Raw genomic sequence first — 27,988 nt, 5'->3', positions numbered from 1 at the left:
TGATGGAAGGAAATAAAAATGACATGATTCTGCTAGGAAAGTCAGAATTATAAATGTTGGTAGAATTAATGTTCATATTTGATAGCTGAATTAATAGTGCATGTTTATTTTTCATTGTATGCATTTTTAATGTCATTTTATTCTTTGTACATTTCACCTAAGGTTGCATTCTGTATTTATTTATGTCCTTTTAAAAAATTTTATAATCATATTTATTTTAACATCTCATAACCACACTTACTACTTAGCTTTTTTCTATTCCATTTAAAAATAACATGCTTTTCTTTTACTTGATATACAGGAACATCATGCTTCTTTTCTGTTATAATTAAAAAGGTTAAATCTGCCATGTACAGATTCTACCATGACATGGTAGATATTGCTGTGAGATTCTATCTCTTATAAAACTTCTGAAAAATCTTTAACTTTTACTTTCAAAACATTTTGAAGCATGTTGATCTTACTTTGTAAGTTAAAACCTATTCTTTTGAACCCCCAAATTATTGTTAAAATCAATAGGAATGTGAGCCAGAATGCCTCTGACATCCTACGTTATCTGCAACTTATGCTTGTAAAATTTTGATTTCCCTTGAAAGTACATGTCTTATGCATATCCAGTGCCCCTAATTAAAATTATTTTGCTTTTTATTCTCTTTTACCTGGTCTTAAATCATAGAAACCCAAATATTCCTTCAATAAAAAGACATAAAATACTTGTCCACACATCAACAATTTTTTTTCTTTCCAATTTAAAAATCTTCTTTCTGCTCCCTAGATTGAAGATAAAAGCTGAATTTAATTTTAAAATTATTCACTTATTCAATAAATATTTATTTAACATCAATAATATACTAAACATTCTGCTCTGTGCTTACTCCATTTGTACTCAGATAGGTAATTAAGGTAGATTAAATCTTTGTATTGTGCCAGAGAGGAAACTGAGGCTTAGTGAGGGTAGATGGCTTATTAAAAGTCCCTCTCAGAATGTATCAGAGTTGGGACTGTAGTGTAATTCACTTGTTTTCCAAATCACCTTATTTTCTTCCTGAGTGCTTTTAGATTAGGATTGTTATATGATGCCTTCCTCTCTCCTTGAAAATATATCATTATTATTATTTGATTCATAATGGAGAGCTGCAAAATATCATATTTCATGGCATTTTATGAAAGGAGTCTGTATCTTTGATCAAGCTTCTTTTAATGAATCAAATGTCTAGTAGTCAGTGAATTCCCTAGGATTGCATTTCTTTTATTTAGACTTCAGAGCATTATATATTAAGTGAAAATTTTCACTTACTAAAATAGAGAAAAATATCGGAAACTAATGAGCTTTCCTCCTTTCTTATATAATGCAAGATTTTAATATAAAGGCAAGGTAGTTTAAACTAAGTGTTCAACAAAATTCCTCACTGCCATACTGTTAGTTAGTTGGACTGCTAGCATTTGAATCTAGATTTTTTTTTTTTTTTGTACCGTGTATCGAACTTCAGCCCTTGCGCTTGTGAGGTGGGCGGCGGAATCACGGAGCCTAAACCTCGGCGCTGAATCTAGATTTTTGACCCCAATGATTATGTTCTTTCCATCAGGTCTTGGTGCCTGAACTTCTGTGTCTCTCTCTTACAGTATAAACGCTTTCAGCTGTGTCACTCACTCATTTTAGGTAATAAAGTGTCTGTCAATAACTTGAAAAGGCCAAGTGATCTATAGTAGAAGTTATTCATAATTGGAAAAATGTTTCTTCTTTTTTACTCCTTTTCAGCCGTCATGCCTATACTGTGTTTACAGACACTTCCAGACACACGGAGGAAAACCTAATTTAAAGTACAGAAAATAAAGTAGCAATAAAAAAACTAAGAAATTAATCATATTTAGATAAAAGATTCAACTTCATCCCCACAAAGTAGCATGTAATGAACTCATAATAAAATTAAAACCTTAGCAATAAATCCAAATTGTTTAGTATATTACACTTGAAGAAACCCTTTTTGCTTTTGAAGCAAAAATTTGAATAAAACTTGCTAAATGACAAGACTTAAATTCATACTGTTGAATCAAACTTGACTTAACCTTACCTCTTTTAAGATGTTTGTGAAAGTATCATTCGTTTTATTGTCATAGAAGTGTTTTTATCATTTTTGTATTTCTAATACTTATAAAAAGACTTCTACACTTCATGTGTAAATTGGGATTCTTTAGTCATTTCTACAGAAAGTAGGAGTTAAGAAAGGCTAGGAGCCTGGTTTAGATCATATCTTTTTTATAATTTTCTATAGTTTTCCTTGTGCAATTGATTAAACTTGGAGGAGTGTGATGAATGTTAAAGATTAAATACAATAATTCATGCAAAACACAGCACTTACTGGGCAATGGTATATACACAGTTAAGTTTTAGCTGTTAATATTAAATTTTATTATCATAAATTAACATAATTACTACAGAGCCTGGCAACTGGTAAACACTAAAGCTATTATTGCTCTAATATATAATTTACATTTCCTTTATTGGAAAATTGGTCTTTATTTATTATGCACTGTTGAATTAATCCCATACTAAAGTATTTGTGGGAATTTTACAAGAATATTTTTAGTCACCTAAACCAATTTTTCCATATTTAAAATGTTTTTAATTAAAGAAAAGAAGTAAATTGATAAAACAAAAGTATAGGATTTAAAACTATATTCTGGGCTGCCAGCTTGACTTTTGCCTAGTTACTTAGGAATAAGTAATCACCATAGGGATTACCTGAGACTGTTTTTCTTGATCTTAAAATATAACCTTAAAATTATATTACTCTGACATTGATAGTAAATATGCTTTAATTCCCTTGGCACTGGTTTCTAGTGTTTGGCAGCAATTCAGTACAGCTAATCAATTTAAAATAGCATTGATTAAGTTGCACAAAGGGTGATATTGATTGTAGTCTAATAAGTAGACTATTGTTCTATACTTATTACCGGTCATTATTAAGTACTCATTCAACTAGAAATCAGACTTATTAGATAGGAAGCTTCAGAGATAGTCATGAATTTTATTGTTATATAAAATTTCATAATCTTTTCTCATCATTGTAGTACAAACATGTTTATTCTTATAAATATTGCATCTGAATGTTACTGGATATGCTTGAACTCCAAATACTGAAGACCTCTGTAGGTTTTTGCTTTGTATGGTTTCTTCATAGTTTATAACAGTTATACATGAAATTAGACATGGTAGGCATTAAGTAAGGATCTCCAAAAAAAGTAATAAAATATTGCATTCTAATTATTATTATTATTATTATTATTATATAAAATTATTTCAAGGTATTGTTTCCATATTGCTTTTATTCTGATTCTCCTTTTTTAAAAAAGCGCAATGGTGGTCATTATAGTCTCTGTGTTGTATTGTGACATTTTCATGGTGTTTCTGTGATATTTTCTCAATTTTCATGCCATTCTCCAAATACTAGGTAGCAAATGAAAAACAAAATGATAGATCTTATTTTGTAATTTATTTGATACCATTTTGCCTAGTAAAAGTTATGTAATAAAAGATCAACAAGAGGAGAATTTAGAGGATAGAGAAATTACTTTTATCTAGAAATTTCAGAGACAGTGCTTTGAAAGTGGAAGTTTAGAGAGGGGAAAATGGACATTGTGCAATTAAATTTCTATTAAGTACTGAAACCAAGCATTATTAATACAAAATTTAACAATGTTTTATTAACATAGATAAAATTGTATAATTGAATTGAATTGGCTTATTCATGAGTATATTTGTGATTTAGCTTGAATATTGTTTAAAGACCTATAACCAAATAAGCATTATGAATGGAAATTGAGAAACATATTATAAGGGAATCCTAAAAATAATGGTAGATCCATTTTGATTTCATATCATAATTGATGAGGTGAAATAGTTGTTTAACAAAGTGTGAAAATGAAATTCATAAATGACTGTAATTTGGAAGGTGTTATATACATCATGTGAATAGTTTGAATATCCAAAAGAAACCTGAAAAATTCCTCTTCTCAGATCCATTCTTATGAAAAGTAGTTTGTTTACATAAGAGAACTGTTAAGAAACAGAAGTTTCTCTAAGATGGTGTATCAATACAATTTTAAATTTTTTTCTGGGAAATATTTTATTTCAAGAGTCATAAGAGTAATCTGAATATTTAATTTATAGACTATGTACTTTCATATTTAATTATGTTCATTAAAGTACAAGATTCGTATAAGCAAAATTTAAAAATTGGTCCACAAATATAGTACATTATTACAGAAAGTATGCGATTGATTTTGATAGAATATATATGTTTAGACATTTGAGACATATACCATTGTTTGATATGAATTTTTATTTAGAAAAAATTAAAGCATCATCTTTAGGACAAAAAATATAAGAATGCTTTTGGTGAATTATTCTACCTCCCAGGGTTAGGGACAGAATGCAGACATGCCACAATAATTTTTTTTTTATTTTTACTGTTCGAACCATATTAATGAGAACATCATTTTGGAGAACTAATTATTTCTATTTGTCTTGTGTCACACTTTCTAATTCCCCTATATTAGCACAGCCAAAGCAAATTAATTGCTTTTCCAGCAGTTGAACCTTGTCCAAGAATGAGCTCACATTCCCTTCCAGTTTCCCTGTTTGTGGGAGTGCATTGTGTCAAAAATTTCTCTTGATACTAAACATAGTCTTGAGAATACCTTTACAGATTTCTGTGTGCTCACTTGATGAAATTTATAAGTTTAAGTGACCCACCAGGAAAGATAAAGTTCTTAGCTGCAAGATTATACATCAAAACAGTTAAAGTGAAATTAAAATTAAATGAATGAATCTCACTGAAGCAAAAAAAGCAGTAATTAATGGTTCCCTTAATTGTCTTCATAAAATATTTGCATGGGTCTAATTTGCATAATTTGCATGTATTAATTAATCTTTCAAAGGAATTTTGTGCTGAGAGAAGCCAAAAAATCTCTTTGTTTTATTTAAGATCTAATGAAATATTTATCTTCTTTAATGAACTTCTCATCTTCATTAAAATAAAAATTGCACAAGTTTGTATGTTTTAAATGTTTCTATAATTGAAGTATTCAAAAAATCTCTTTAGACTTACAACAGCTGAAAAACAAACACATTATTTAGCTTTCAGTATCATTTTAACAACAGAAACACTTAAAAAAAGGAAGTTCAACTTCACTTTCTCAAATATGGCAAAACAGTTGGTAAGTGAAAACAGCTATTTAGTTTTACAAATAAGCTTTATAAAGGCCTGATCATTTATTTCCATGGTTATGTTATTTTTTTATGGCCGAAATACTGGCAATTAGAAGCTATGGATGAAAAAAGTCAGTATTTTTATTTGCGAAGTGGTTGATTAGTTGAAACTATTTTAGTTGTTTCAAAGAAATTAGCCCATAAAAATCCAGTAGTTGTTATTAACAAATTGTAGATTGACTGCCAGTGTTTCCTGGCAGAAACTGTAAGGTTTCAACTTTGTTCTAAATCTGTTTGCTGAAAAATTGCAGCAGGAGTTTCTGCTCTCACAGACGAAGAGACCATAGTGAAAACCAAGAGACATGCCTTGGCAGGGACGAAATCCAAATTCTGAACTGCCAGTCATGCACATTCAAGAGAACTGAGGAAAAATGTGAGGAGAGCCGAGAAATTTTAAAAAATAGAAGGGAAATGGTGATCTGTTAATGGATTAATTCTATTTGATGCAGCAATATTTCAGGACACAACAAAGAAGAACATGAACTAACATTTCTAAGGCAGTTTAAGGTATGCATAGCTTTAAAAAGTGTTTGTTTTGGTGATCTTCATACCAAGCTCATTTTATATTTGAGGAAACTGAGGCACGTGATATAAATTGCATAGACTCAGTCAATTCGGGAACTCCTAGTCCTTTGTCTCCAAATGCATTGCTTCCTACTAACAGTGACTTTTTATCTCACTGTAATTTATGAAGTAGCTATGAGGAGCTAAATAAACTGGATAAAGAGGGTGCCATAAAATTATAAGGATTAAGATTCAAAATGCAATTATCTAGTCCTTTCCATGTAAAGTTTAGTAATATGATAAAAATCAATTAAATTGACTGTGGATGTCTTGTGGAACTCATCTTTTATGAAAAGTCCTTTTCTTTAGGCAGAGGTTTCTTCCCTGTCTCTGCTACCACTCTCAGTTTGTATTTTCTCAATAAGTTTTCCCCAAAGTTAAAAACAAAACAAAACAAAACAAAAAAAACCTTTCTCTAAAATAAACTAAAACACATCCACTTGTTTATAGGGATAGTTAATAAATACGTTGTATTGCCAATGCAGTTTTAGCATTAATATTGTAATTTATTTAAATAGGTGATTTTAAAAGAATTAAAATTAGCATTAATATGATTCAGTGCTAGGAAAGTATTATTGGACTGAGAATGATAGTCTAGTGTCAACATTACCATTCATTCATATTGTGCCACTTTAACTTCTAAGATCTGTCATATTGATTTTTTTTCCCCATATTGGGAATCAAACTCAGAACCTTGTGCTTGCAAGGCAGGCATAGTGCCACTGAGCTAAATCCTCCCCCTATTACTGATTTTTAAAATTCTGTCAGTGTTGCATGAACGTCTACTTATTTTCTATGACTCTGAATACAAGCACACACACACACACACACACACACACACGCAATGTGTCCATACATGAGGTGCACCTATGCACATGGATTCTGGATCCAGAATTCCTGGTTCAAATTCATACGCTGCTGTTTTTTGTTTGTATGATATCAAGTGTGTAACTTAATTTCTTTAAATTTTTGGATTCCTAATTTGTACAACTCCGACAATAGAAATAATAACTACCTTACAGATCTGGTATGTGGATTGAGTTAATATATGTAAAGAACTTAGAATGGTGACTAGTAAAAGCCACATGCTAATTAATGTGTGCTATTTTTACAATTTTGCACAGATTTGTTGTAATAATAGTACAATAATATTTATATTTGGTAAAATATAAACATATTAAGAATGAGTTTTTAAAAAATTATCCTAGGCTGATGAATATCTTTCCTCTCTAAAATTTAAAATTTTTCATTTAAACAGTATTTAATTTGTCAAATGAAAATTATATTCACCAGATTTTCTACAGCATTTAGAAAATTCATGACATGGAATGAATTTCAGTATTTATGTCAATTTAAACACTATGCTTTAAGAGATTAATTTGTAAGTACATATTATGTAAGATTATATATCTCTTTCAAAGTTAAATAAAACATAAACTAGTTATTTGGACTCACATTTAAGATGCAAATGTTTCAGCTTCTTAATTTTCTTATATTTTGGCAAATTGTTCTTAATATGATTTGTATTTTCATATAGTGTAGAGTGCCTACATAGTTTTCTAATTCATACAAAATTACACTCCTGAGATAGTAAATCTCCAAACATATTTTGCTTAAGCTTACTAATTACACCTATAAAACAATGAAAGATGGCTACAAATTATTGGATCTGATTCTCATTCTTTATTTATTTCTCCCCGGGAGAAAGAATTCTGGATGGGGAGATTTTAGAATATAAATTATTCCCATGCATGCTCAGGTGTTCCATGTTTAACTTTAGTTCTATACTATGATTCTATATTTACAAGTGAATGGTTATCATAGAAGAATTAAGGATTAGTAATTTACATCTCATGATAAAATACTTAGTTGTATTAATAATTTTAATTTTAATGCTTTGTGCTAATAGATTTATGCTTATCTCACTTGATGTTATTACAATGCTTTGACTGGTTTTAATAAATTTCTGCAGCAGTTATAGGGCATTGTGTGTTATAGGCTCGATTATCCCTAGTTAAAAGGGTGGGAATGAAGATAAATTTCAAAAGTGAGGAAATAGTAAAGAAAACAAGAATGGAAAGCAAATGCCAACTGTTGCCAAGTGGGGAGGATCATCCGTATGGTGTCTATTCCTTTTCTAAAGGAACTCAGAAATGCATATTCTATGTAAAATTACCAACTTTCTAAAACATTGTAGATGCTTGAATAGGATATAGATTTACTCATGTTCTCTGATAATAGCAAAACAAAGAAAAGACCTCTGGCTGCGGATTTAGCTCAGTGGTTCCACCACCTTCGTTGAAAGCATGAGGACCTGAGTTCCATCCCTGTACCAAAAAAAAAAAAAAAAAAAAAAAAGTCAAAAGCAACTAGTAATGCAGTGTAGTATGTCCACATAAAAACCAAACTGAAAATAGCACTGCATTCACAAATAAAGGGAAAGCTCACAAAACATTTTCAAATGAATGCAATGACTTCTGTAATGACTTGCTTTGAATTCAGAAATATTTTAGTGATAACATTTTGAAACCCACCTGCCCACGTCTTCCATTTAATTACTCTTTTCCTTTAGATTAATACCACTTTGCTAGCGACTTCAATTGTATGAACAGTGCAATAAATTAAAAAGACAAATGCTTTATTTTTTAGATTAAAATTATTATCCTTAAATTATCAGAATGTAAAACTTATAAAAGTTGCAGAAGATGCTTAAAAGTTGATTAATTATGTTCTATAACTGATAAACTTGTATTCCCTAAGAATAAAGAACTAATCCTGAACGTGTGCTATCTAATGAAACTACGCATTAAAGTTTCAGTGAATAAAAAGCCTGAAGTAATTGCTATATGTAAAAATTAAAGTGTTCATGGGGCTCATGTCACATGGTGTGGCTGATCTTTTGGAACAAATATCTTATAACTCTTAATATCTCTCCTGGCTAAGATTCCATTGAGATATGTAAGAAGAACACTTGCTTTTTCAAAGTTACTGGCATCAAAGTCGAGAGGTGACTATCAGAAAGGTTTTCTTCATATTATTTGATTATATGTAGATATTTTATTTAGTTTTACAAAGAAATTTTAAAGTACAAAAAATTTAACCAGTGACTCACTGCTTCCTTATATAACAATGAATAGAACATAGGAAAGCATATGGCCTCATTAAGCTGAATTAATTTGGGTTCAAACTAGATAGAAAAGTCCTTACTGGCTCTCAGAGAGATGTCACACTGAAGAGTGTGAGATTATCCATCAATACCAACTGACATGCATTCAGAGGACATGTAAAAACACCAAAAAATATGAACTCCCATGATAAATGGTAGAGCACATTCTATTTCATTAAAAACCTGTGAATAATGCTTAGTTTACATTCTATTCACTCATATCATAATTTCACACCCTCCACAAAAGTCTCAACTCCCAAATTCCAAAAATATTGATAACATTTATAGTGCATATCTATAAACCAACATAGAAACATTTGGTGAACTTTTCAGGTTATTGATTTACTTAAGACAATTTAAATGGATTCCCAGTTTTTGTTTTCTGTAAGCACATATGAACTGATTTCCTAAATTAATGTGTAAATTTTTAGGGTGGTGACTAATTGCCCAGTTGCATCTCAAGTGCAGTTCTTGGTTGGCTTATTTTCAATGTTTTTGTGTGAAATTCTAAGAATATAATATAGAATAAATAAACCCACTAACATTTCCATAACCTTAAAATAATTTACAATTTTTAGAATGAGAATATTAGAAATGTAGTATTTTGGCCATTTTTTAGTATACAGTAATCCATTGTTAATAATATTCACCATACTGTACAGTAGAACTTAAAAACTCTGTGTTCTTCTTGCATTCTTTTAATATGAACTCCAGTTCCCCTCAAACTTTACCCTCTCTAATCACCTCCTCACTGTCTAGTTCCATTTGCTCCATTGATTTACATTTCATATACGTGAGAGAATACAGTACTGTACTTGTTTTTCTGTGCTGTATCTTACTTAGCATAGTGTCCTCCAGTTCAGTTCCAGACATGTCATCATACATGGCAGTTTCCTTCTTTTCAATCGTGAAGAGCATTCTATTGTATTTTAAATTTTTGTATCCATTTGCCTACTGATGGACATGAAAGTTAATTCTGTAACTTGGCTTCTGTGACTAATGCTACAGCGAACATGGTAGATAAACTGAATTCAAATCTTTTGAGTAAATACTTACATGTGTGATTGCTGGATGTACAGTGATTCTATTTCTAACTTTTGGAAGCATTTCCATAGAACTTCCCATAACGGCCTTCCCTTTTCAGCACACCCTAAACGATTTCTTTTTCTTTTCAACAAAAGCCATTCTGGCTGGTGTAAGTTGATATCGCATTGTGATTTTAGTTTATATTTTTCTGATGATTAGCAATGTTGGGCATTTTTTCATGTATTTATTGGCTTCCTACTTTCTTTGGCTATGTCTATTCAGGTCCCTTCCTCATTAGAAAACATTTTTTTTATAGTTGTTTGTTTTCTTGCTAATGAGTTGTTGGATATTCTAACAGTTTGGATATTAACCACTTAGTGCAATAAAGCTTTTAAATATTTTCTTCTAATCTGTAGATGTCTTTGTACAATATATTGTTTCCCTTAAAATGTGAAATCTCTTTAGTCTGACATAACCTCACCTGGTTTGGGTTTATTTGTTTGTTTTTTCTTTTGTTGCCTATCCTTTTGGGTTCATATCTGAAATGTCATTTCTCATAGTAATGTCAGGTAGTTCCCGTTTGTTGCCTTCTACTGAGTACTGACTACATTTTGATTTTTGTATATGGTAGACATAAGGGCCCCATTTAAATCTTTTGCACATGAACATGTAGTCTTCTCAACACTGTATTCGTTGAAGAACCTGTCCCTTTCCATTGCACAATCTTGGCGCATAGTTCATCTGTGAGTTCATTTTGCAGCCCTCTGTTCTGTTCCACTGATGAATGTGTCTACTTTTTTTTTTTTTTGCCAGCACCACACTGTGTTAATTTCTAAAGCATTGTATTATATATAGTTTGAACTTAAGTATTACAATATCCCTGTTTGTTTTTGGTGTTTTGTTTTGTTGTTATTGTTGTCCACAGTTGTTTTGACTGTTCCACTTAATATACTATTCCATTTGAATTTTTAAATTTAATTTTAATTTTTAAATTCTAGTTTTAGTTTCTTCTGTGCTGTTTTTCAAAGAAACCTTAGAATCACTACTCTAATTTCTTTCACCTGAATATTTTTCACCTGGGCTCTCTTCCCAAGATGTCTGTAAATATTGCAGACCTGTAAAGTCTTCACTGAGGTGCGCATTGACAAAAAATATAGTTGGATATGCTCTTTCAAGTGACGACCAGACGAGTCTAGCAGTGTACTACTCCGAGAATCATCCATGAAGAATTCAGGAGAATAAAATTTAAAATAGCTTTATATGAAAAGTTAGTATTATATTTGTCTTATACATATCCTCTTGAATTTCCGCAGTCCATATTTAGTAATTTACAGACCTCAAAAGTCTTTTTATTTTAGACTACAAAAATCTTGCATTAAAATTAAACAATATTTTGTGAGATAAACCAGAAAACTTGTAACTATTTCTCAATAAACTATTTGTTATAGTCAGTTCCCTTTATCAAAATCCCGGAACACCTAAGTGCTAGGCCAAGACAAAATGTAAAAGACATGGTATCTTAAAAAAAAAAAGGAAATAAGGGAAAAGAAAACAATATGAAAAAAAAGGGAAAAATGGGAACAAAAGTAAATAAGGACGGGTGAAGGTGTGAAGGGAGAGCAGGGTAATGAGGAAAAATAAGAAGCAAGATACATCATGTAAAGGTACAAGATCCCACTGATGAATGCAACTGTATTTGTCTTTAATATATCAATAAACTTAATGGGGAAAATAAAATAAGATGTTTAATAAAAACTTGAAAAAAGATAAATAAAATAAAATAATTCAAAATTTACTAAGACAAAAAGTAAAGAGTTCTAATAAAAATAATTCTTTTTTGAGACAGGGTCTCACTATATAGTTGAGACTGACCTGGAACTCACTATGTAGCCCAGGCTGGTCTCGAACTCGCAGCGATCCTCCTGCCTCAGCCTCCCGACTAATAAAAATAATTCTAATAAAAGGTGTTTCTCAAGAGTAATAGTAACTGTGTTATTTGTATAAAAATATGAAATATGTATGCATTAGACTTTTTCACATGAAACAGATAATTTTTTCTAATTTAAAGTATAACTATCATCTACATGCATATCTCTATTTTAAACAGTTAGTATAAATGTATAAAACATTTTCTATATTCATATTTTGAAATTTTTCCAGAAAATTCATTTTCAGCTTTATTGCTTATAAAAGCTCACTGTTGGCAGAATGCATTTGAAACTGAAAATTAATTTATAGAGAAAATCTGAAATGTCAAAATATTTTTACAGAAAGATGTAAAACTTCTGTCATTCTCTTTTTATAAAATAACCATTGTAATCCACTGCTTCCAAAATGTAAGTAAAAAGCTTTCATAGGACAAACAAAGCAGTTCATTCTGGTTAGGTGACGAGTCACTTGAGCCCTGATCTGTAAGTCTAGACCTTCTAAGAAGCCATACTATCAATATGTTTTATGTAAGTTTTGCAAACAGAAGAGAAATAAATATTAGAGTTGTTTCTGAGGATGGCAGATTTCTAAATATTTGTTAAAATAAAAACTAGATCCCCTTGTTTTTGTTAACTGAAATCAGTATACTAAATCTTAAATAATATAAACATCACAAAGACAATATTTGTATAGAAGGATAATAATGTTATTAATTCAGAAATGAAGATTCGTCTTTTGATGTGGTCCAAGAAAGGCATAGAATGGGAAAGCACAGTTGGAATATGAAATGTAAATCAAATTGTAGGGACTCAAAATGAAAACGGAAGCCGTGGTTGGTAATGATAATTGGTAATCTGAGAAAGAGATCTAGGCTGGAGTGGGTGAGTTTGGGCTTTTAGTTACTGAATGTGATGTCACAATGGAGTATTTAGAGCAAGTAAGCACCTATGAGGGCATGGAGCTGGAATGTGAATGTAAGGGCTAAACAAAAGGCACAGCTTAAGACCCAAAGCCGATGGGACCTGATCAACAGAAAGCCCAGAATCTCTTTTCAAAATCTCGATATTATCAAGCCACTGCCTAGGGTCCCCTTATACCAAAGAAAAGATCATAGTAACAAATGTGACATTAAGAAGCAAAGTATGTTGAAATGACTATGAGTTAATACATTTTGTAACATTTTGCACTATATTTACATGTAACAAATGAACTGATATTTTAAAAGAAATAAAGCAAGCATAATGTGACTTTTTTAAATAACAAAGGACGGATTGAATTTGGTCTATGAAAGTGAATGTAATAAAATTGAAATCAAACAATTTAGTGGTAGCTTATGTACATGAAATTAGAATAGTTTATGATAAGAATACATAGTAGTATGTTGGATAATTCATATTTTGGCTTATTTATTTTGCATCTTCTGCAGATTTTATCTATGACAAACTGTCAGTTCAACTCTTGCATTAAGAGACATGTATTTTTTATGATATTGTTTTGTGTGGCAATATGTTGCATATCAGTCCTTTCAAGTAATCAAACTACCCTGAATAGAGCCATAAACAAAAAGCAGCAATTTACTTCCATTGTAAGCTTTTCTCTCTGATACATAGACATTCTTTGCAATCACTTCAACAGTATAATGCATTCTTATTTTTATGAAAAGAAAGCACAAATTATACTTTTGTTTAGACTTGGTAAGAAGAGGGGAAATGTTCATATAACAGTGTTCTGAATTATCACAACAAACTGTGTTTTATGGCTAAATCATGCTAGTCGTGCACTCTATTTTAAGCTTTAGGAGCACCATGATTTCTCAGTATATGAGGCATTTGATAATAGACTTATCAGCTATTTGTTTAGGGCTACAATATTTAGTGAGTTTTCAATGGAGCCCTGCATTTTCAAAAGAAGAAATGGAGCTGCAGTCTGTCCAATTGAAGTGGAGGTAGGGTGTCAATGGTTTTAATATTGTAAACAGGCAATTTTGTTTGAATAAATTTGGTATCATCAGAATGCAACTATGAATTATCTCTTTAAAGAATAGTATGGAGTCCCTATTGTAGGAAAATAAAGATTTTATTATTAAGTGGTTTTGACCTGCCCTAGATGAGTTCCTTAAATTCATAATGCTCTTTGAAATCTAACCTTACTTCAAGATATAATGATCTACATGATGACATGAGTTAATTTTATTCATGTCACAATTGCTATTGATGGGAAAATAAGGCAATACTGACAGTAACCACAGCCACAGGCTATTAATTTTAATGGAAATACTGGCCTATGTTACCATGACCCAGGGCAGAATTTCACAGTGGGCATGAAATATACATTATCAGTATTTATCTTCTTTCTAAATATATGCACATTTATTATAATACACTTTAAATGTTTAGTTGTAAAGTGTGTTTATTTTTTGAGATTGTGTTAAAGAATTCTGGCAATCTCACAGAACCTAATATATGCTGAGAACAAAGTGGAACTTACATAAAAGTCCAAAGTGCTCAGATGTTTCCTGAAATTCTTTATCTCTAGAGACAGAGACAATTTGTAAAATGCAAAATTATTCATTAGCATTGCATATTTTTCTGATCGTAAATTTTGTCTTTTTTATTGCTTTCCATTTTAGAATACATTTATTTTCTTACATTTGTTATTTTTGTGGTGTTTGTTGACATTTTCATGATTAATTTACAAATAATTGTCTTTCTTTAGAAAACATGTAGTATACTGTTTTTAAAACAACAACTTTAAAAATTGCAAGACTAATCCCAACCAATAACCACCATTCAATCAAAAGCTTTGAGGGTTTTCTTTTTTGTTCTTACGTGAAATGCCTTTTTAGATAATTTTAATAGGCAAGTTTGGAACATATTTTTTTCTCTTATCCATTTTGTTGGTTTATTGAATTGTAAAATCTTCAGCAGCAGGGATCTGTCTAGGATCTTTTGTCACAATTCCTTAAGTGACCTGATAAAATCACTATTAATCTGTGATAAATTTAATCTGATGATTAGACTGTTGCACTTTTTTTTATTTCTATGAAGACCAACACATATCATGAAATAATATTTCCCCTTTTTTGTTTTTCCTGTACCGGGGATCGAACTCAGGTCCATGCACTTGTGAGGCAGTCGCCAGAACTACTGAGCTAAGTCCCCGTCCCTAATACTTCCCCTTTTAAGGCAGCTGTTTTTCTTCTCAACAGATTCAAAACATCCTATGAAATTGAAGCATATTTAATTCTACTTAAAGAAAAACGTGTTTGTATATGACAAAAATGTTTTTGTGTAAAGTTAAATATTTTGTTATTTAGAATAATTATTGTATTATTATTAATTTGGAATTTGGTTGGTTCACTTTTGCATAACATGAGAAATAATTTTCTGGGAACATTCAGGTCGGTTTTGCCACTTCTCCAAAAGGCAGCTAGACTTCTAGGAGAACTCGTAGGGTAGCATTTGGCTCAATGAGTTTTCTTGGCCTGGAGTTGGGTTATCAATTTTTCCTTAGTTCTAGAAGAACATAAATTGAGGTATATAAGCACAGTTTAACTCAGAAGAACTGCAGTATCAACCTGATGCCTTGACCAGAAAATCTTTCTTACAAAGTTACTATTCATAGAACTCCAAACTTACTAGGTTAAAATAATCCTTTGTACTTCACTGTTCCTGTATGTAAGCACTCTGGGAATAGCTTTTCTGTATCGTCTGCTACACTGCCACAAACTGCAGTAAAGTGATGGCACGGGCTTCAGTCACCTTTAGACTCCCCCAGGCAGGTTCCATTTCCAAGATTTTAGCAGGCCTGATATCCTTAGAAGTGCAGGAAGGGTGGCCTTCTACCCATGCCGGCCATTGGCTAGAGGCATCTTCAGTCCCTTGCCACAAGGAAGCTTACTAAGTGATAACCTGCTTCCTTACCTTAAAGAAGTAAAAAGATCTAGAGAGAGTATTATGAGCCAGCAATAGGAAAGTTACATCTTTTTAGAGCCTCATCTTGGAAGAGATACTCCATTGCTTTTGCCATATTCACTTTCTTAAAAATGAGTCATGAGGTATAGCTTAGACTTTAAACAGAGATCACATAAGGATTTGAATGTAGGAGGGCAGCGGCATTTGTGGACTTTTTTTTTTTTTTTTTTTTTTTTTTTTTGAGACAAGGTCTTGATATGCAGTTCAGGCCTTCCTTGAATCCATGGCAATCCTCCTACCTCACCCTCCAGAGTGCTAGGATTACAGGCAGGTTCCACCACGCTTAGCAGTTTTAAGGGATGTTTAGTACAGAAAGCTCTGAAGAAAATAAAATTATCAAGCTTCTTGGTGATAAGAGAATTGATACAAGGAGTGTTAGTTCAAATACTTAATAGACTCAGCAATATATACAAAAGTATACCAGAAGCCAGCATTGGTATTTTGATTCAACATAATGATCGGCTTACAAAGCTTACCTGCTTCCCTCTTCTCTAGTCTTCATTTCTGGCCAAGACCTCACTCATTCTCATATTCTTTCTTTAGAAATAGCACGTCTGTTTACATGATTTCTTGTTTATTTGCTAGTATGTTCTCTAATATAGTATGTACTTCTCTGAGCTGATTTCTTTCATGTTAACTCTAAAAAAGGGCTACCTTATAGCATAATTCATCTGTAGCAGGATTGTTCTCCCCCACTCACTGTCTAAACATTTGAATATTCCGTTAAATCAGATATAAAGAAAGTTATTCCTCCACAAAAATGTCATTTATTTCATTAAAATTATATTTGTTGAAAAAATGGATCTTTTATTGAAGTTTGCTTATCATTTTGTTGCTTATCCCTAGACCAGCATTTCCGTTCAGCATTATATAAATATATTAACTCAGACCCTAAAGATTTAGAACTGTTCACTCACAATCACATCACCAAACAAATATAACCTTTACTAAAATCATCAAATGAGACACACTATAGAAAATAGAAAAAAGCAGAAAATGCTAAAGCTTTTTTTTTTTTAAATGATGAGTTTTTCCTTCAAACTTAGAAGAAAATCACTAGGCTCTGACAAGAGCTGTCCTGCTAATTGCCACTTTTAGTTCTTTCCCAGAGATAACACATGACTTTATTGTGAAATCTCAATTTGTTCACAGATTTTTGCCTTTCTTTTGCAGTTCCAAGAGGATACAAAGGTTTGATTGGAAAGATCCCTGTTTCCCTTCTGTAACATCTTATTTTTAACAAACAAGGAATCATTTTTCATCTATGCTGTGTTTTAATTAAACATAATAAATTGTCCATTCATCACTCAGGTTCAAGTGTACCTTGAGTGTTTTTTAATATCCCTGCTTCTTGGTTTCCTTTTTCCCAGAAAAGCATAGGTGAATGGAGAAAGTAATAAGAGATTTCATTGTTTTACTTTGTTGAAATTAGAAGGTCTCACCTTCCAATCAAAACAAGGTAACCTAAGTGCAAAGCACCCCATTCCCACTTGCTGGTACATTAACCACTCTGATGGTTTCTAACTTCTTACTAATGAATGCCTAATTAGAACACACACACACACACACACATGCACACGCGCACACACACACACACACACACACACACAAATATTTTACCAAAGCAGCAATATAATTTTCTTTATATATAGAAAGAAAACAGTGCTTTAAAGAGGTTTGTGCTGTACTCTTTGCTTTTGTTTCTGTAAACTTTTAAAGGATAATGTAATATTTATTTCAAATACTTTTAAGTGGAGGGCTAACTTTTAATAGCAAAAAATGCAAATTAACATATGAGATCCTAAGTAATAGGTAATAGTTAAGCAGACTTCATAAACTTTACAATTATAAATTTACCATTAAAACACAATGGACCAATAGACCAGAATCTAGCTTATGTCCATATGCTTTGTCCAGTAAGTTTCATGAATCTGAACCTACTTCTGTGGAGAACTCTATTAACAATGTCACTAATCATTTATTTGCTATCTAATACTTTAGTAAGACTTCTCAGAAGCCTTCTTGCTAAACAGGAAACACTTATCATGAAAGCATTGTTCATATAATCAATGAAACAATATGTAGATAGTAGAGAATACAAGTCTATAGTTATTTATAAACATCTGATTTTGCTGATATATTGAAATTTTATTTAACGAGGCAACCTATTTTACTTTAAAAAATCTGTACTGCAAAAATTCCAAGTTTAGAAGTTCAAGAACAATATAAAAACTGTCATATATCTTTTACCAAGATTGACCTGTTGTTAGTATTTTGCCCCTACGTGGTTTAACATGTTCCCTAATATTCTCCGAAGTATTTTCCAGTAAGGTACATACCTAATAATGCCTTTTACCTATAAACTTGCCCATACTTATTTCAGCAACATTTGGTCACAGTAAGATGTTCTTAAACAAAATACAGTCTATCAGCTCAGTAAATATTTCTTCAACACAATACTTTTATGCAACCTGACATCCGTATTCCAGTTCTTTCCTTTGACCCAATAATATCTTTTTTAGGTGCTTCCATTCATTACTAAATCCAAATTAAGATCATGTGTCATGTTCAGTTACTATTTGTCTGTAATCTGTTTAATCATGAGCGCTTCCATACCATGTAATTTATAAAACATACATTTGTGAGGAATTTTGGCCTTTAAAAAATAGGATGTTTTGGGGGACTGGGGATTTAGCTCAGCGGTTCGGTGGCCTTCCTTGCAAGTGCAAGGACCCGAGTTCAATCCCTGCTACCAAAAAACCAAAACAAAACAAAAAGAATGTTTTTCTTTTGCATCTCATGATTAGGTTCAGTATATTCCCAAGTGAGTTTGTGTTCGCAAGGTGTAACATACAGATGCAGATGATGTCCATCTTTCCCTCATTTTGTGATACTAGTTTTGATAGTTTATTGCATATATTTTTCCAGAGTACCTTCAGATATGTTTAAAGAACTAGAAATATGCAGGGTCATATGGCATGTTATCTGACTTAAGATGATAGCAGGATTTCAACAACATCTCTAGGACAGGGAAGCATTTCATAAGTGTAGTGGTAGTGAAGCAATTTGAAATAAGCAGCAGTTGGGATCCTATGAGAAGGGATTGCAACAACATTCATGTTCCACGTATATGATATCCAAACCCTGTCTACACAAATTTAGGGAAATAATTCATGACTGCAACGTTTTATCAGATAGGCTTTCTTAACACAAAACACGGATTTGCCTTTTCTCTGTTGCGTAAACATAGTAGATTGGTGATGGTGATCATTTGTTTTATTATTATTTATCATTTATTGTACTATTTATTTGTGATCATTTGTTTTATTATTTATTTCATTATTTATATAATCATGGTGACATAGTCTCAAGAACATTCAGTTATTGAATACGTATGAGTTTATACAACTGTAAGGTCCAGATTTTCACCCCAATTGGAGAATATTATTTTGTACTGAGTAAAATACCTTTAGTATTTTTACCCAATAAAGTAGGATCATCTTCGCTTTGGAAGTAAATTTATCTTTGCATATCAAAAAACCAATGGTTGAACATGCAATTCATACAGAAGGCCTTTTCTTTGCGATACTGACAAGAATATCACTTGTAGGAGTAATGATGATACTCTAGACTAACCTAGCTACATTGGAAAAGTATTCTGCCAAGGGCTGCAGTTAACTAAATACTTTAAGCGAACTGTATCCAGTCAACCACCTCCATCTGTAGATCCCTAGTTGCCTTCTCTTCACATTCTTTAGTTCCACTTTCATTGCTGGTCTGTTTAATTTTTCATTTAGAAAGAGAAGTTGTGATCGTTTCAACTTGACCAGAGAAAATCCTTACTAGGTCTGTAGTTTCCTAAGTTTAGTTTCACCTGCTTCAAATTTTCAAAGTTTAAATTTCTCCTGGAAAAATTGTGCTTACTTGGATTCTACTGCAAAGTTCCTTATTAAAAAACACAATTTGAGTTTCATTATATTTGTTTTAAAATGTTATTATCAACCTGTATAGTACAGTATTTAATGTCTTTCTAGCTCTCAAAATGTATTTTAACCAAACCTGTGTTCTCTCAAACACTTTCTTCTTGAGAAAGAACTTAAAATAATCTAAAACCACTGATTAATATTAACTTTTTTGTCTTTTTGTTAGCCAAGATTAAGAACTTCACTTCAGAAGTGGGGTGTATCTTAGTAGTAGACTGTCACAAGGTCTTTTCTAAAATTAAAGATAGAGTTGCTTGCTCCCTTTTGAGTAGACAAATAGTACGAAGCTTTGTGTTCAATCCTTGGTGGGGGTGGGGGGTGGGAGGGTGAAGAACTTACACAGCCTTGCAATAAAGCATTATCTTATCCATTGTGATTTCAAATGAATTGCGCCATACTGGTCTGTTAGGTGATCTATTACCTACTTCTTGTACTAGTACAGTTGGATCTTGTGGACATGATGTTCTAGAACTTTTGCTTTATCACTTACAGTCCATATTACTCTATAGAACAGCACCAGGTTCTTACGGAGAAAGCATACAAAAGGGGTCTAGGGTCAAATCCTCTCTGACTTTGACTCAGCTCTGTAGGCTTCAGTTATCCCAGGTATGCCCTTGAATTAAAAAGAAAATCTGTTGCAGCTTTCTTGGTTTTTACTTTTTAATTGTATTTGTATACGGCCTTGAAAATAATAGAGTTCAAATGTCTGGAAATCACTATACTGTTATTATCTATGTGTCTGTCTTTCATTAGAAGAAGTGATGTTTATTCTGCATCCTCTTATAAATAGGATTTTGCTGAACATCAATCTCTCTTAAAATATTTCTCATGTTCAGTGCAGACTTTGTGTCTCTGCTTCTTTGCTTTAGCAGTAGCAGAACGTTCTAACTCTAAATATAAAATTATAAAAAAGCAAAAAACAATATTTTCTTTAATTAGCTTCTTCCTTTGGGGGTTTTAGAAGAGAGGTTATGACTTGACAAAGATCCTTCCCATCTGTTCCTGTTTGTTTGCTTTTATTTTGACTTCCTTTTGTTGTCTTATCAAATATCATATGAATCATTAACTTTTTTATCATTTGTTTTGATTTCCTTTATTTCAAATAACTAAGACATTATGTTGAAAGAGGTTCAGGGCTACCATATTTTATTTTATTTTATTTCTCCTTGAGTTTATTGGTACATTTTAGGTATACAGTAGTTACATTCATCATTGGGATCCTGTACCTTCACATGACAGGTCTTGGTTCTCATTTTTTCCCCTTGTCCGTACCCTCCCTTCAACCCTCCTCTCCTTCCCTTTACAAACACTTCATTTCCATTTTGTCATATTTTATTATAACCTCATCTACTTTACATATTAAACTGTAGATATCTGATCTTATATGTTTATCCTCTGCTGTGTTCATATTTTCCTCAGCTCTACAGTAGCGAGACATGTGCAATGTAACTATTTTATAAAAATAGCAACCTTAATTGGATTGCAAGTGTCTAGATATGTATTAAGCAAATAGATGCCATTTTAAATAAAGCTACTTTCTTCTAAAAAGAAATGCAACTTATTAAGTCCTTTTTACAAATGACATAGAGTAAAAAGTCCTTGGAGATGTTTGTGAAATACTTCTATTCAAATATGAAATGTATGTGATTATTTCAATATTTTGTAATATTTTCACTAGCATTTTTGGTAATATGGCATGATTTGCACAAAATGATACATTAGATTTCAGTGCCAGTCAACTAAGCAATTTGAAATTTTTCTGCTTTACATGTTATTCTTATATAAAATATTGTTATATTCTGTGATTAGAGTTTAAAATGAATGATGGAATTGTATAATACTCTAGTTGTGTATGGAGAAAAGATAAATACTGTATTGGCATGTAATCAGCATTAGCAATAACCACATATACTAAGAGGTGTGAAAACATTAAAGCATTAAAATTGTTACATTAGCACAAAACTTGAAATTTTGTGATGGAGGATTTGTTTTGCTCTACCCAGCAACAAATAATATATAGAATCTATATATTCACTAATTTGATAATTTCAGCTTTAATCTTAAGATCTGAGATCCAATTTTTACAAAGAAGTTTTGTTTTCTATTTCATCTCTAGATCTAAATCTGTGTGTTTTACATGCCTATGATAAACCCTTCAGTGATCTAGATTCTTTCTTATTCACCAAGTCATAGCTGTAAGCATCAAATCACAATGAACTTTGAAACTATTAGGAATTTGTAATTTAAATAGTTGCACTCAACCTCTACTCCCAAATGCTTTTAATTAGAAAAGACTTTTTAATTAAGTCCTCCCATGCACTAAGTTTAGCGTGATGATTTTGCTGTCATATCAACCTCCCATTCAAAAGCAAATAATTGGGGTGTCAAAGGCGAAGGTATTTTTTTCTAAAACAGGCGCTAAGAATTCAAGTTGCTCATTTAAGGCTGTGCAAATTCAAAGGAAAACTGGTCATAGAGCAAGGAGTAGATCCACAGACTGCAGAATGCAAGGCGGGTACAATGTGTTTTTTGCAACTGCTCAGTAGAGGAAATGCACTATAATGGAGTGGACCCAAAATTTATATTCACACAATATCAAATCACTGCACTAATACAGGGTACAAATTGAATTGTTTTTAAAGTTAGGCTGTGTAAATGAAAAGAAAGAAAGTCTTATGGAGTCTTTCTATGTGTAACTCTGAAAATGTGCAAAATGCCTAATCTCTGGGAGCATTGATAGCCTTATATATAAAAGGCCTTAAGAATATCAATTGGTTTGTTGGGTATTAGATGCTCAGAAAATAATTGACATTCTGATAATAATTAGTTTTTCTATTATTACCAATTTTCTTATCTTAAAGCTCTCAGCCATTTGGATATCAAACAATAATTGTTTTGTAAACCCTACTCAACAGCAAGAACATACAGGAAAAATGTTTGCAGAGCAACATATAGACAGTGCAGGAAATGTTGGGGAGGGCAATATGAGATTAGCTGATAAAGTCAGATGCACAAAGGACAACGCTTCAAACACAGTGCAGAAATAAGTCCTCTGTGTTTCCACATGCAAACTGCAGACCTCTGAAGGAGGATGCCTCAGCTATGGAAACACTCCAGAGAGTACAGTGATCTCTTCTGCAGCTTGTTTTTTCAAGATTTTTTCCTGGGATCCCCAGGTTTTCTCTGTGGTGCCATGGTTCCTTGATCTTATAATAGTCAGAAGAGGAGAGAATATTGGCATTGCAGCATAAAATCAAGGTGCAGTTTGGATTATAAACCCATTTTGTATATACTCCCTGGCACTCCAGCCATTCAGTTTTCATTCAGTTATTTAGTTTGTTTTCAGAAACCTGAGTTAGAATTATAAACCCTTCACTCAGAAGCCCATCATCAGCTCACTGGGTGTGTTATGTGGTAACTCTGTGAAAACGTGCAAAATACCTAACCTACAAAGCCATTGAGCTACAAAATCAGTATTTCTTCTCTGGAATAATATAAAATTAACTGAAACATTTATGCCTATAGACTTTTAATTATCCACAAGTATTTTGCAATAAATGAGAAAAATGTAAGGTAGACTTTTTTTTTAAAGTTAAGTTTATGTTAATGAAGAGAAAGCCACTCGTATGGAGTCTTTTCATGTGCTGTCTATTTCTACCTCTAGTTCATTCTAAGACAGAGAATCTCCAGTATTTAATATTTAATTATAGAAGTAGAACTATAGAAAGTGGGAATTCACTTCGTAGTTGACATTGTTAACGTTTGATGTATTTGTCCATCTGTTAGGAACATTAATCAAAATTTAATAGAAGATAAATTGGTTAGAAGTAGAATTGTAGCTTATCAGTTATTGAGCCCCAACTATAATGTATGTAATTTTTATACACTAAATATATTTGATAAACCATCTATGGTAAAGATGCTTATAAAATAATTGTTACAAATATGTTTTTAAAAATCAATGGAGTTTAATTTAAAAATTTAGATGAACATTACAATTAATATTGGATATTAATTTTTTGTTAAATAATTTAACAGTTGAACATTCGTTAAAACTTTTACAGAATGCAGCATGATGAAGCATTTTCATCCTAATACTGTTGGGGAAAGATATATATATGGCTGCTGTTTTTATGGGTCTTATCATGTTTTAGCTCACAGGTGGCTTGAAAGTGAGACAAATGAATTAAGTGAATTCTTAGAGTGTGTGTGCTAGAGTCACTTTGTGTACAGAGACTCAGTAAGAAGGAGGAGAGTAAGTTGTGAGGGAATGAGAGCTTATTTTCTATATATTTAAAATCCAGAGAGACTAAATATTAAACAAATCTAAATATTTATCTAGATACTTTCTAGATAAGCTAAATCTTCCAACACATTTTGCACCTTGGGGTATACAGAATGGTGAAGAGGGCCAGGGTCATTTAGCCAGGAAAAAGTGGTAATAAATGAAGATTGAAGAGGAAAATTAGTATCAAGCTGTGGTACAGTAATGCAAACATGGATCTTTTAAATAATTATTAATACTTAATGGAGTGTGTGTATTCTTTGCCTTGGATTCTTTTGCCTATGTGCTGTACAGAAGACTAGAAAAGTATTTTCTATGCTTTTTTCTTCAGTATGTGGAGATTTAAAAAACATAGTGATCGCTGAAAGGTTACTTTGAGCAAATTATTACTTTTCACAGATTATATGAAAGACATTGCTTTGTGGAATTTGAATTTCAGGGAAACTGAAAAGATCTACCTTTCCCGTACCTAACCATGGCAAAGTTGTATAGTTTGTTTAAAAGAGCTGGAATGGGAATGATATTCAAAATATAACTGAACAATTGAAAGAAACTCTAACTGGGCATGAATAAATTAAGAAACTAAGAAATAGATTCAGTGAAATTATCAGCAGTCTACCTCTTAAATTACTTCTATAATCTTTATTACTAATTTCTTTCTGAAAAGTGTTTTTGTTGTCTTATGTCGTAGATGTTATTAGAATCAAAATTATTTTTTTAAATAGTCATATTTTTAGCCAGGTGATAAGAAGTCTAAGGCTGTTCTTTGGTTTATTTTTATAATATCAAATATATTAGGATTGTTTATAAAATGAGTAATTGAAACCCCTAAGATGAAACTATGCATAGTTATATATTAGTACCCGTATATAATGTAGGCAATAAAAACAGTTTTGTCTCACAGGTGGTTACAAATAAACTAAGCAAAAAAAAAAAAAATCCAGTCATATTCTAAGCAAAAAGAATGAATATTTCACAGTATATTAATATGACGTTGTTACATCCATACTTAAAATTTCATCAAAATTATTTTGCAGTGATATCTGTATTTTATTAAATCTTGATTTAAGGTATTCCTATCTTTAATATTACAATGGCAACTGCTAAACTGCAGTGATATTTAATGTCAATGAGAGATTATATTTGGGATCCAAAGTAGGTAAAGTATTTTTGGACCATATATCTAAGGAGATTATTCAGCACAGTTTGTGTGTCTCTTGAGGTCATTATTTCAATTAGAGTTCAGTTTTATTCATTGCGTAGATTTATTGGTAAATCCTAGATTGTATCTTACATCTAAAATGTGCTATTTTGAGGGACAGGTCTATACTATCCTGAAGGTACTATTCCACAGCTACTCATGAGACTTAACATAAAACTTAAATGAGGTAGAATAGAGAATTTGAGCACACCAATTTCTATGAAGTAAAAAATTTACCATTTATGGCCAGAAGTTCCTAATTATTAAATCTACTGAAGATTATAAAAAAGTGCTTAGTTGGTTTAATGTTGAAGGTGAGACTTGAAAATATTTAGATTATCTTTTCTATATTTTTGAATCTGCTGTAGGTTATTTCTATTTCATTATATGAGATGTGATCATAAAATATGGTGAATGTTAAAAAATTTTTAAATTGTTACAATAAAAGTTCTTTATTAGTTCTCCTCAAAATTCTCTCCCCTTCCCAACTCAAATATAGCTATCCCAACATTCTTGCCACTTTCTGAAGCAATTCTGGAAGTCCTCTTTCTTGTACTTTTAATTGTGCTGCTTTCAGCTACCTCAGTGTCCTGAATCAATTCAAAACATTTATCTTTCAATGTCATTTTGATTTGGGGGAAGACTTAGATGTCACATTATGCCAGATACAGTGAGTAAGGTTTGTTAAGACACTCTACAATTTTTTTTTTCTAAGCCTCTTTTTTTTTTTTTTTTTGTTGTTGTTTTTTTAGGGGGCGTGACACTTAGCAGCAGAATTCGCTTTATTTTCTCTCTCTCTCTCTCTTTTTTTTTTTTTTTTTTTTGTACCAGAGATCGAACTCGGGTCTTTGTGCTTGCAAGGCAGGCAGTGGAACCACTGAGCTAAATCCCTGCCCCACTGTATTTTCTATCACATATTGTACAGGCACTTTTGAAAGACTTCCAAAACAGTTTCAGAAAGTGACAAGAAAAATAGAATAAAGGTGTTGGAAGCAAGAGGAAATACTTTGAGGGAAATTCATAGCAATGTGTCTTTTACCATAATAAACATTTACAAAAAATATTTACAAAAATTGTAAAGTATTTACAAAACAATTATGTATCTGAACTCATCAACAGACTTATAGCCGTGGTTACCCAGACTTAAAAATATCTTTTGTAAATATTTAATTATCCTTTGTAGTTAAATTTTTGAAACCATTAGACATTTTGCTAATGTCCACATGACAGCATGCTTGTTTCAAAGTTTGTAAAAATCTTTCCTTTTCTTATTATTCTATTGCCTATTGTAGCTATTAAAATTTGAGAGTCAGACATATTTCACACAAATACATGAAAACTTCAGGCCACACCACAAAGTAGGAAGTTTAGAGAGTGTTATATTTGAGGAATAGGTTTATGTTTTGTTTGTAGTTTTAATTTCCCATTTCTTGTTTCTGCTTCTTTCTTTGGGTGTATTCATTATGTCCAAAATTTGATTTATTCTTTTATTTTTTACATGGTAGTGTTTTTTATTGGCAAAAGTTGAGTCATCTATTCATAACTTAACACTTAATTTTTCAGTTACTGTCACTTCAGGCGGAAAAGCTATGTAGTTCATTGATAGAGGTGCAATACGTGGTGGCCTTCCTATAAATACAAACATTACACATTGCACACATAAGCTACCTTATGTGGCACATTAAACAGCACTGCTAAAGTTAAGATGGGGGCTCAGTCTTTCCTGATGGAGTCACACCTGAGTGCATTCAGGGAAAATTTGGTACTGCAAGCACGGAGGAATTAATTGTCATTCAACAGAAACGAACTAGCTTTGCATATCAGTAAAACACACACACCTACTCTTATCTATTTCCTGAGTGTTAAGGAACTGATATCAAAATAGAAAATATTTATGAGAACTAAAAATCCTATATTCTCCTTTATCGTATAAACCCAATGTAATTAAGAAATTAGTTTTGAGGATATGTGAAAGATGTTACTTCTTAAGCAAGTGAAGGTAAAATAACACAAACTTTGTAGCAGGCTACATATTATTTTTGTGTGCACATTCCCCACAGAGTGCTATGTCATTAATTTTTTTTTTTACTATTATTCATTTTTAGATGGAAGACTGTATTTGAAAACTACTGTCATGTACTGAATCTTTCCTGTTGAAGAAATCTCATGTCATAGTAAAGAACTTGCAGCCTGGCATTCGCCATGGGAAAGTTTGGAAAAAAAATAAAATCCTTTTAAGGGATTTTCATCAATTTTGTGTATTACATTTCTTTAACACTTAAGTATTCTACAAAAAAAAAGTTCCTCTATTGATTTTTCACCTATGGTTCATACCAAGGACCCAAGAATGTTTATAAATGTACAAGTATCAAACTTCTTACAGTTAATAACTGCAACTTTGCTGCTGGACACTTGTATAGAGTTAAAGACAGGTCTGAAAATGGACCTGGCTTTTTTTTAATGGAATGAACCATTTTCCTCTTCTGAATATTCTGTATCCGAGCACATCAACAGACTCTTGTAGCCATGGTTACCCAGACTTACAGAATTATGTCCCACTGAGACCAGCAAGAACGCATGGAAATAAA

At 31.7% G+C, this 27,988-nt stretch overlaps 1 protein-coding gene across 1 annotated transcript in view; it reads left to right on the top strand.

The window, feature by feature from the left end:
- The window catches only part of Dach1 (dachshund family transcription factor 1), a 394,219-nt gene extending 366,595 nt beyond the window's left edge, over window positions 1–27,624 (top strand). Inside the window, exon 12 of the mRNA XM_033760919.1 lies at window positions 27,506–27,624. Coding sequence (XP_033616810.1) covers window positions 27,506–27,543 — 38 coding nt within the window. The 3' untranslated portion in view covers window positions 27,544–27,624. The remainder of the gene's footprint in view (window positions 1–27,505) is intronic.
- Window positions 27,625–27,988: the final 364 nt, after the last annotated feature.

This window comes from Fukomys damarensis, unplaced genomic scaffold (assembly GCF_012274545.1).
Source record: "Fukomys damarensis isolate Sample0158 unplaced genomic scaffold, DMR_v1.0_HiC HiC_scaffold_6, whole genome shotgun sequence".
NCBI lineage: Eukaryota > Metazoa > Chordata > Mammalia > Rodentia > Bathyergidae > Fukomys > Fukomys damarensis.
This window is presented reverse-complemented; position numbering and strand designations above follow the sequence as displayed.